We start from the raw sequence: 11,506 nt of genomic DNA on the forward strand, positions 1-11,506 counted from the left end.
TTCTCCTATTCACTGAACATTTTTTCCCTAGAAGCTTGACGATTGATTGCTCTTGAACTGTTATCTCTTGGCTAATATACAGACAGGTGCTATTTTTATTCATGTATCTAATCATTCAATTGAATCTTATTAAACAGTTTGCTTCCATAATATTCCACAACTGTGAGTTCAAAGTACTTGCACATAAAAATATTTCCCTTTATCTGCATTGAGTGTGTTTGTCTTTTAATTTTATCAGCTGTTGATTTGATCTTTTATTCTGGGACAAGGTTAAAAGGATTGTCCAACTGGCCTTCTCTGTTATACAGCTCTCCTGTATGTCTCCCTCCATTTCCAAACTAAACATTCCTACCATTAAAAAAACCAAAGAACCTTTCTTATTTTTGTAAGTGTTGATAAGATTTACAAATGCTCATATATTGACTTTTGTCTTTCAAAGTCATGCAATATATTTTAACTATTAACACAAAAGAGATCCAAAATCAGAGACAAAATTATAAGGGAAACACCTCCCTATGAAATGGTTGTTGCTGATTAAGAGTGCTGAATTACATAACTAAAGGCATAAAAGTCATTGGCTTTTTGTTTTTCCTCCAAGAATTTCCTCCTGCATCTTGTCATGAGTAGAAGTAGAGTTATGCATAGTCTGGTTTTAGCAGTTGGGATAGTCTATGAGTAAGTTTAATATAATACTTGCAGCTATAGTCTCATCCTGCAGTTCTGTAAGGGTGGATCCTTGCACTTGTACAGAAACTCACTGACTTCAGTGGTGCCAATGCAAGGATCCATCTGAGTGGAGCCAGTTGTAGAAGTGCAAGTCTTAGTCTTTTAACACTTTTTCCTTAGTCAATAGATTCATCATATATGGGACCTTCGAGTAGGGGAGAAATCTTGGTTGTGCAGAATTATTTTTTGTCTCTGGATTTATAAACCCAAGTCTCATAGCCAAGTTATTCAAGAACTGCTTCTAACTAAAGATTCACAATGGAACACTGTATCATAAAAGAACTAACAGACATCCACAGAGTCATACTGTGGCTGTCAGCTGCCTCTGTGTGTTTGTCACAAAACTTGAGAGCAGTTTGGAATCTTGAAATGAAAGTTTTTTGCTCCAGTTTTGGCTCTGACTTTAACATGTGGAATGGCCATTGAGAACATCTTCTGCAACAGAAAGTACAGAGGCAGTCTGGGACAAGGTTTGTAGATCAGGATGTGGTCAACACATCTGTGCATCTCTGACCTGATCTGGCAATATTAACTTTACACAGCCCTCTGCATAGATTAATTCTACCCTACTCAGCATAGGCAACGACTCCGTAGGTGCTCTGGGGCTGGAGCACCCATGGAGGAAAATTCGTGGGTGCTCTGCACCCACTGGCAACTCCCTGCCCCCAGCCCAACTCACCTCCGCCTCTGCTCTGCCTCTACCTCCTTCCCTGAGGGTGCCTTGTGCCTGCTTTTCCCCCCTAGCTCCCAGCACTTGCCTTGCAAAATAGCTGTTTCACGCAGCAAGCGCCTTGAGGGAGGGGAGAGGAGGGGGAATGTGGCGGGGATTTGAGGAAGGGGTCCAATAGGGACAGGGAGGGGGCAGAGTTGGGCTAAGGACTTTGGGAAAGGAGTTGGAATTGGGGCAGGGCAGGGGTGGAGTAAGGGTGAAATCAGGGTGGGGCCAGGGCGGGGGGGGGGCCCAGCACCCACTGGTACCGGGGAAAGTTGGTGCCTATGCTACTCAGATGCACTTGGGCAGGGCCAGCTCTAGGTTTTTTTGCCGCCTCAAGCAAAAAAAAAAACCTCCAAGAGCGCAATTGCCAAAGAGAGAGAAAAAAAAAAAGCTTCCTGGAATGCCGCCCCTCAAATTGTGCTGCCCCAAGCACGTGCTTGGTTTGCTAGTGCCTAGAGCCGGTCCTGCACGTGGGACTATTGCCTACTAGAATCCTGTTGCACACTGACACAATCCCTTTGCTGCATATAAAGACCATGGATTTAATCTTTTATACACAGTTACTTTTCAGAATTGTTTAATCCTTCAACCAAACAGATTACATTGTCCAAATAATACACTGCATGTAATCAAATTACGTATGTGTTTAAACATTACACCAGAAAATAGCATATAATTCATTTTGTGCTGGATTTGACCCACTTTTTCACACTGAGTAATGCCATACTCTGCAAACACTCCCTTGAATACTATTTGCGGAGAAAGGATTTGAAAATCTGACCCAGAAATATTTATATGCAGGAAAATGGTATCCTGCCATTCTGTGAAAATAATCATTTCTGTTTTTAAAACAAACTCTGCAAGATCTCCCATTGCACTACAGTATCTGGCTCAATAGTTTGGGACTAAAAATGCATCACCATCTTTCGGTGCCTTTTTAAACTGGAGTTTTGAGACAGTTGATGAATTTAGAAAGAATTCAGATCTAAATAAACATCAGGTGGTAAAGAAGACAGTGAGTCAGAGAGGGTGAAGAGACCAGCTGGACAGCTCCTGGGCAAAAACATTTGCTGCTGTTAGAAACTGCAAACATTTGGAATACAAAACAAGCAAATGTGTTTTGCTTTGCAATGCCTTTATGACTTAAGGGCCCAATCCTGGAATATTACTCAGTTGTTATTAGCGCATATTTGCCATTGACATCAATGGGAGTTTTGCCCAAGTAAAGAGAGAGCGGTACTGCCAGATAAGACCCTATGTTTGTGTAGAAGAACCATGGCTAAGGAAAATGTTGCAGTTTCCAGTCTTCCCACCCAGAGAAATTAAGACTATGTCTACACTGCAATTAGAAACCCGGGCCTAGCCTGTGCCAGCTGACTCAGGCTTGTGGAGCTTGGGCTACGGGGCTGTTAACTGCACTGTAAACATTCAACTTGGGCTGAAGACTGAGCTCTGCACATCCGCCCCTACTCACAGGGTCCTTGAGCCCCAGCCAGAGCCCAAATTCAAGCTCTTCACTGCAATTAAACAGCCCTTTAGTTCGAATCCTACAAGCCCAAGTCAGCTGGCACCGGCCAGAGGCGGGTTTTTAATTGCAATGTAGACATACCCTCAGAGGCAGATTCCTCACCCTGTCTGAGCTCCACTCACATGCAAGGTGAGGGGCAGTGCAGGGAGCTGCTTACAGCTCTTAGAGTCTGAGCCACCTGCCTCGGATTTATACATTGTAAAGACAGAAGGGACCACGTGATCATCTAGTTTGACCTCCTGTGTAACTCAGGCCATAAGATGTCCTTGAATTAGTGCCTGTGGAAACTACAGCATAGCTTTCATTAAAACATCCAATCGTGATGTAAAAGTTACCAGTGATAGAGAATCCACCATAACCCTTGGTAAATTGTTGCAGTGGGTAATTACCCTCACTGTTAAAAATGTGCACCTTATTTCAAGTCAGAATTTGTCTGGTTTCAGCTTCCAGCCATTGGATCATGTTATAGATTTGTTTGCTAGACTGAGGAGCCCATTATTAAATATTTCCATGTTCCCCATGGCGGTACTTATAGACTGTAATAAAGTCACTCCTTAACCTTCTCTTGGTTAAGCTAAATAGATTGAGCTTGTTGAGTCTGTCACTATAAGGTATGTTTTCTAATCCTATAATCATCCTTGTGGCTCTTCTCTGAACCCTCTACAATTTATCAACAGCCTGCTTGAATTGTGGGCACCAGAAATAGACACAGTGTTCCAGCAGCAGTGGCACCAGTGCCAGATACAGAGGTAAAATAACCTCATTCCTCCTACTCAAGCAGCAGGGAAGCAGGCCCAAGTGACACTCCTGGAATAAAATCCCTTATACCAGGTGAGAATCAGGTATAGGGGAGCTCACATGCAGAAATTTGTCCAAATTTTGTACTCCTTCTCTATAAAAAAAGTGAAGAATTAAAAAAAAAGGTGACCCAGCAGTGTGAGCACAGGAGCAAGAGACAAAAACTCCTGACTTCTAACCCTGGCAATGACATTGATTCTTTCTAGGGCAAGTCACTCAATTTTCTTGAGCTTCAGTTTCCCAACCTGTAAAGTGGGAATTATAATACCTATCTCCCAGGCTTAACTAGTCCACATTTACAACTTGCTGTTAGACTGTCAAAGGCAAGGCACTTTAAAAGTGCAATGTACTATTATTAATTATTATGATAATTATTACGTGATCTTAAAAGAGATTATTATGCTGTCTCTCAAATTTCTGGTGTTTGTGGAAGAGGTAGCAGTTGTTAGGGTCTGAGACACAGGCAGTCTAGTGCAAGAATCACACATCCAGGTTAGGGAATGGAGTTGAAGGACAGCACCAGAATCAATTGCTGATCGCCAGAGTCAGGAATCGAAGCTGAGAGTCAGAGCTGGGGTCAGATACCAAATGCCAGAGCCAAGAGTCAAGCCAGAGTTGGAGTCAGAAGTCCAAGCTGGCGGTCAGAGCCAGGACTGGTAACCTATGGTCTGAAGTGAGGCATAAGGGCAGGGAGGCTAGGCAAGGATGAACATGGACCAGGAGCACAGTAGGAACTGGGAGCAAAGGGGGTGAAGCAGGATCCACAAGCAAGTCGAGAGAAGAGCAGGAACTAAGGAACAGGGGTTGGTACAGCAGGCACAAGCAGGGTCTGGTGCTGGAGAAAGAGCAGGATCTGATGCTGGAGCAGGAGCAATCAGTTGCTCAGATAACTTTTCTTTCTTTTTCTTTTTTTAATGGGGAAGCAGATTTGTCTGAACAGTTAATAGCCACCATCAACTATAATTCCTAAATACTATACTCAGTTTATATTTTCTCAGTCTACCCTGTGTCTTTCAGAGAATGCAACAACCACTTTCTAATACTACCCCATTTCCCCAATATTTTTCATTAAATAACATAATGTATTTTTTTGTTACCTTAAGATGTTTGAATTCCTCAGAAAGCTTTCCCCTTTCTTCATCAAAGCCTTAACATACCCAGAAAAGGTGATCAACTGTTTCTTCCACCTTACAGTGAGTGCACACATAGTCCATCTTTGTGTCTATTTATTTCAACAGGTTTTTGTTTAAGCTACAGTGGCCAGTTAGTATTCTAAAAAAAAAACCGCACTTCATTTTTCCTATCCAGGCTCTGAAATGTATCTTTATCCTCACTTCAAAAAATCTTTTCCTTCTTTTTTTTAATTAATTTTCTTGACATTCCTCTTTTAATTTTTTCTGTACTAAGCTTTTGAATTCCCATTTACTCAAAGGTATTTCTGTGTCAATTCTTCCATTTCATATAGCATTTTTAGCTACTTTTTCCGTGATTTAATTTCCTGTTACCTTGATATGTGCCAGGATCCAAGCTAATGCTACACGTATCCCCATCTGTACTAACGCTGTTATTAGAAATTTGTTATTAGACAGAATCAGGCTCAAAGTGTATTGCAGCTGTTTTTCCTACTTGTTTATTTGGCTTTTTAGGTAAGATTTCAGATTTTTGACTGAAGACTCAATGTGAGACTGCCAGAAATCAAAAGTAATTAGCCAAATGTTACCACTAATCCCCAAAGAGAAAACAAACCTTTTGTTTTACCTTTAAAACAGATAAGGCTATGAAAAGGGGAAGCCTTGCACAATCAGTGAGAGAAACAATATCCTATATCAGGGGTAGGCAACCTATGGCACGCACACCAAAAGCGGCACGCGAGCTGATTTTCAGTGGCACTCACACTGCCCGAGTCCTGGCCACCAGACCGAGGAGCTCTGTATTTTAATTTTAATTTTAAATGAAGCTTCTTAAACATTTAAAAAACCTTATTTTCTTTACATACAACAATAGTTTATTTATATATATTGACTTAAAGAAAGAGACCTTCTAAAAACATTAAAGTGTATCACTGGCACGCGAAACCTTAAATTAGAGTGAATAAATGAAGACTCGGCACAGCACTTCTGAAAGGCTGCCGACTCCTGTCCTACATCAGTGAAACACAGACAGAAGAGTTGGAATTTACATTATATTTATTTTCATATTTCTTAATAATACTTAACATATAGCAACTTACACTTTGAGGGGTCCCAAAGTACTTTATAAATTCTAAAGCAATGACAAAATACTGATTGAGTTCACTGTGTGTAGGATTGGGCTTTGTATGATCAAATCATAATATGCTTAACACAGAACCACCTCTGCAAGCTACCAAAATAAAAACTTGATGTGCCAAGCGGAGCCACATGAATAAAAAATTATGTAGTTGAACTTTCAATAGCATCTGACATCACTGCTAGAAATTATACTACTGAAAGCCATAAGAATTATGATTATAGCCATTATGAATGATAAATATAATGGACAACATCCTAGCCCCATTGACATCAGTGGCGTTTTCTCACTTCAGTGGGGCCAGGTTTTCACTAATTATCAAGCAAAAATGGCTCAGCTAAAGAATCGGTAGCAATAAAGTGGCCCTTTTATATCAATTGCACTCTTCTGTTAGAGCAGGAGATGGTCCTCCTCTCTTTAAGCCAGTTAGGCCAAAGTGAACACATAATACATGTGCTCAATTCTCTGCACTGACTTCTGCATACCGGTCATGGTGCTGGTTACCTATGTGATCCAAACTGTGAGGAGGGTTTGGTGGATGGGTGAGGTGGTGCGGTCAAGGGATAACCACCCATCCAACATTCTCACCGGTTGATAGGAAAGGAGTCAGAATATAGGCAAAGTTACTGGAAGGCCAGGGCTGAGATATTTTACTTTTTATTCACATACATACTCTGTTGCTGGGTTTTCCCAAGTTTATGACTATGTTCCTTTTCCTATAATAAAGATTTTTCTGTTTGTACACAGTTTTGGAGTACTTGCCAGTGGGTAATCCAAGAAGGGAGTCTTTCGTTTTCCCAGATTTCTGGGTGGGGGCTCAAGCCAGTTTCTCAAGTGGGGCCCTAGATGTATTGAACCCATCCCATTTTGCTGCCATTAACCACCTGGCAGAAGGCAATTGCATTAGAATAGGGGTAACGTGCAATTTACTTTAGATAAGAGAACTGTGCTGCGTGTTTATAACTATGGTGCTGATCCTCCAGGGAGCCTGCCCAAAGCTTCATTGACTGAATGCAAAACGCACTGCAGGATTGGGATCTACATTTGCTTTTAACATATTCCAGTTACTAGCAAAACCTGGATACCCACAACTGAAGGAAATAACTATCTAAAGCATCAGACTTAAAATGTAATAATCCCCAGCCACTTCCACAGTAGTGACAAATTTAGCAAAATAAACATGATCTTATATTTGTCTGGTGAGATGCGTGTTGTTTTTACATTAGGAAAATATTATGCAGACTGTGTAAATCTTTGCAAATAAGGATCCAGCACAGATAGACTATTATAAATATACAGTGACTATCAGGGCTACTGTTGCTTAGATTTTTGTAAGTGCTGTGAACAGGGAATTGGAGGGCTGTCTATGATGCCAACTAACTTTGAACACCTCCACACAGAAACTCTTCTTCCTTTTTCAGGATCAACATAATCCTGACACAAATCCTCCTAAGATCTTTGCGGCACGGACTGTCATTTTCTATATTTGCACCGTGCCTAGCACATATGGGGCCCTGATCTGGCCGGCATCTAGAGGCTACTGTTATAAAATTATTTACTATTATCATTATTGTTATTATTTATAATAAAATCTAGGTTCTCATCTAAATCATGGGTCACCATGGACTGCGGGTAGATTTACATGAGAGGTGAAGTTGGCCCTACATATCTATTGGATATGAAAATAGAGTGTCAGATTTGGACACTTCGCCTTTCCATAAAATAGCTCTCAGGTTTACAAAGCACCAAAGCTGTACACAGCACTTTGTTAAAACGGGGAAGTCCCTGCCTGCCCCACCTGGTTTATAGACAAACTCAGAAAATACACAACCTGATTTAAACACAAGGAGACATAGAGGCAATGTGAGAAGGGGATTTGGATGGGCCAAGGCCTGTGTGTTTGAAGGAGTGATCTGAAGGAGAAGATGGAGGAAAAGTATTTGGAGAATGGAGACTGTTCCAAACCTTTTGGAAGGAGAGAGCCTAGTCAGAAGTAAAGGAATGAGTGAAAGTGTATGAAGAAGCAAGAGTCCTCCAACCCTGACGCTGAGTGTTCGCTGGGCCCTTTCCTCACCGTGCTTATTGTGGCCTCTGCTGTCCCCATCCTGCCCTGTGTCTGCCCACAGTTCTCACAGTCTGTACTCTGTGTCCTCATATTCTGTTCCCTGTGTGCTCTCCTCACGCCTATGCTTGGAGGCAGACGGGGTGGGGTGGAGTAGGATGTGTGTCTCTTTCCTGAAGTGCAACCCCTGATGCAGCTGGTGGAAGAGAAGAAGTGGGTTTCCGTATTTTCTGCAGGATTCAGAGTGAACAAGGACGTTCATTGTGTTTATGCTGCCTTCAGCCACGGCGTGCCACATCAGTAAGATGATGCTGCAGATAAATCAGCCCAGAAAGGCTGAGCAGCCAGAAGTGGAACACACCTTGGGGAGGGATGGTGGGGCTGCTAGGGGAACCATACAAGGGAAGGAGGAGGGATGGAAGTAAGGGAAGAGATGTGGTATCTTTACAGGCAAGGTGGTGCTAAGGGATGAGAAATAACGTGGGGAGGGGTAGGCGAGGGAGGAGGGAAGAAGAGATACATGCGCTGCAGGGAGCGGTTCCTACACAGGGAGGGGTGTCCCCCTAAGGGAGCGACTGGTGCCCTGGAACAGGGTAAAGGTCCCTGGGGAGGAGTTTGTGCGCAGGTAGGGGTGGGTCCCTGGGGAGTGGTTTGTTCCCTGCTGGGGGGCGGGTCCCTGGGGAGTGGCCGATGCGCTGGCACAGGGCTGTTAGCTGAGGTTGCTCGGCTACTCAAGGGCCGGGGCCCGAGTGGGCAGGGCTGATAGCGCCGGGCCGGCACCAGAGAGGACAACGTGGCCGGCGGGGCGTGGCTCGGAGCCTCCCCCGGATCCCGCAGCTGGGGGCTGGAGGAATCGCGGCGGCTGCAGGATGCTCGCTCCGTCGCTTCGATCCCGGGCTCACCAGCATTCGCGGCGCCGGCCAGAGCAGAGGCAACGCGGGCGGCTGCCCCCGATGGAGCCGGGCCCCGCTGGGCCCCCGTGCCGGGGACTGCGCCGCGGGCGGCGGCTGCTGCTGGCGGCGGGGCTGAGCTGCACCGCGCTGACCCTGTACACTTGCCTGCAGGAGCTGCCCCCGCTGGACGTGGGGCCCGGCCGGACGCGGCCCCCGCCGGAGGTGACCGTGCTGCTCTGGTGGGAGCCCTTCGGCCACCGCCGCCACATGGCCGACTGCCAGCTGCGCTTCAACATCAGCGGCTGCCGGCCCAGCACCAACCGCAGCCGCTACTGGGAGGCGCAGGCTGTGATCTTCCACCACCGGGACTTGGTCCTCCACGGCCTGGGCCAGCTGCCCGCCGGCCCCCCGCAGCGCCCCCCGGCCCAGCGGTGGGTGTGGATGAACTTTGAGTCCCCCTCGCACTCGCCTGGGCTCAGGGACCTGGCTGGCATCTTCAACTGGACCATGTCCTACCGAGTGGACTCGGACATCTTCGTGCCCTATGGGTACCTCCGTGCCAGGCAGGCATCCCCACGCTTCAGCTTGCCCCGCAAGACCAAGCTGGTGGCCTGGGTCATCAGCAACTGGAACGAGGCGCATGCCAGGGTGCGCTACTACCACCAGCTGAGGAAGTATGTCCCCATTGATGTGTATGGGGCACAAGGCCTGGCGCTGGAGGAGGACAGCATGGTCAGGACCATCTCCCAGTACAAGTTCTACCTGGCCTTTGAAAACTCTCAGCACACCGACTACATCACTGAGAAGCTGTGGCGGAATGCCTTCAAATCCAGCGCTGTGCCCATCGTGCTGGGCCCTCCCAGGTCCAACTACGAGCTTTTTATCCCACCCAACTCCTTCATCCACATCGATGACTTCCCCAGCCCTAGGAAGTTAGCCATCTACCTAAAATTCCTCGACCAAAACAAACCCCTCTACAGACGGTACTTCGCCTGGAGGGACAAATATAATGTTCATATGACTTCCTTCTGGGATGAGCAATATTGCAAGGTTTGTGAGGCTGTCAGGACAGCTGGGGATCAACTCAAGATCATACAAAATTTGGCCAGCTGGTTTGAAAGCTAATAATGTTGATTGGGGAGGTTTTCTTTGTTGGCTTCTCCTGAGGATGCAGTACAGCCAAACCAAGGCTTAAAAAGCACTAGTTTTCATGGGGTCATGCACCCAGCCAAAAACCCCAGAAGATTTCGGAAGTGTGTCTGAGCTGTCGCTTGAGAAGCAGGTTTAAAAATGTGGGTGAACAGGCCATCAGACTGCTATATGTTTGTTATGAACTTATGCAATTCCATCTTTGGGCTATGACAGACCCAGCACTTTCTCAAGAACTTGATTATCTGGTGATTCAGAGCTGAAACCATAAATGCAGCATGGTGTTAGAATCATAGAATATTAGGGTTGGAAGAGACCTCAGGAGATCATCTAGTCCAATCTCCTGCTCAAAGAAGGACCAACACCAACTAAATCATCCCAGCCAGGGCTTTGTCAAGCCTGACCTTAAAAACCTCTAAGGATGGTGGTTCCACCATCTCCCTAGGTAACCCATTCCAGTGCTTCACCACCCTCCTAGTGAAATAGTGTTTCCTAATATCCAACCTAGACCTCCCCCACTGCAACTTCAGACCATTACTCCTTGTTCTGTCATCAGCTACCACTTAGAACAGCCTAGATCCATGCTCTTTGGAACCCTCCTTCAGGGAAGGCTGTTATCAAATCCAGTTTCTGTCACTCAGCCAATTTTGTCAGCTGTGACAGTTTCCAGGATTGTGAGACTTCCTCATACAGTTCTGACTGTATTTTTATTCCCTTCTGGTAATATATTTCTGCTGAACAAAGGCAAATGTATTAACAGTGATCATTGGGAAGATGAAAATTCTTTTGCATACAAATTCTGAGCCTTGTCCCTTTAATGTAATAGTATAACAATACACAGGCAGTTTTTGACAGTGTTTTAAATAGCTATAACCAAAAATAAAAATGGAAAAATCCTTTACTAGGCATCTTAAAAGTCCCAGTGAGGAAGAAGTGTGTGGAAGGATGTGGGTGTGAGTAGAACAATAAGCAGCTCTGAAGGGTAGCAAGTATTTCCTCCACTGCTTGGTGGGTATCCTAACGTGCAGCAAAGCATGGGATGGACTAAGTCTAAGTAAAAACAACAAGGAGTCTGGTAGCACCTTAAAGACTAACATATTTATTTGGGCATAAGCTTTCATGGGTAAAAAACCCACTTCTTCAGATGCATGAAAATTACAGCTACAGGCATAAATATATTGGCACATGAAGAGAAGGGAGTTACCTTACAAGTAGAGAACTAGTGTTGACAAGGCCAATTCAGTCAGGATGGATGTGGTCCACTCCCAATAACCGATGAGGAGGTGTCAATACCAAGAGAGGGAAAATTACTTTTGTAGTGAGCCAGCCACTCCCAGTCCTTGTTCAAGCCCAAATTAATGGTGTTA

General features: G+C 44.9%; 1 protein-coding gene across 1 annotated transcript; it reads left to right on the forward strand.

Moving 5' to 3' along the window:
• The first annotated feature begins 8,966 nt into the window (after positions 1 to 8,966).
• Positions 8,967 to 10,486, forward strand: FUT4 (fucosyltransferase 4). The gene has a single exon (XM_030555676.1). It carries the CDS (start codon positions 8,967 to 8,969, stop codon positions 10,113 to 10,115), a length of 1,149 nt encoding a protein of 382 aa, XP_030411536.1. The 3' UTR covers positions 10,116 to 10,486.
• Positions 10,487 to 11,506: the final 1,020 nt, after the last annotated feature.

Source organism: Gopherus evgoodei, chromosome 1, assembly GCF_007399415.2.
Source record: "Gopherus evgoodei ecotype Sinaloan lineage chromosome 1, rGopEvg1_v1.p, whole genome shotgun sequence".
NCBI lineage: Eukaryota > Metazoa > Chordata > Testudines > Testudinidae > Gopherus > Gopherus evgoodei.

What these genes read in the sequence shown, in the direction of transcription:
- FUT4 (XM_030555676.1), top strand. Translation starts at nt 8,967, where the DNA reads ATGCTCGCTCCGTCGCTTCGATCCCGGGCTCACCAGCATTCGCGGCGC.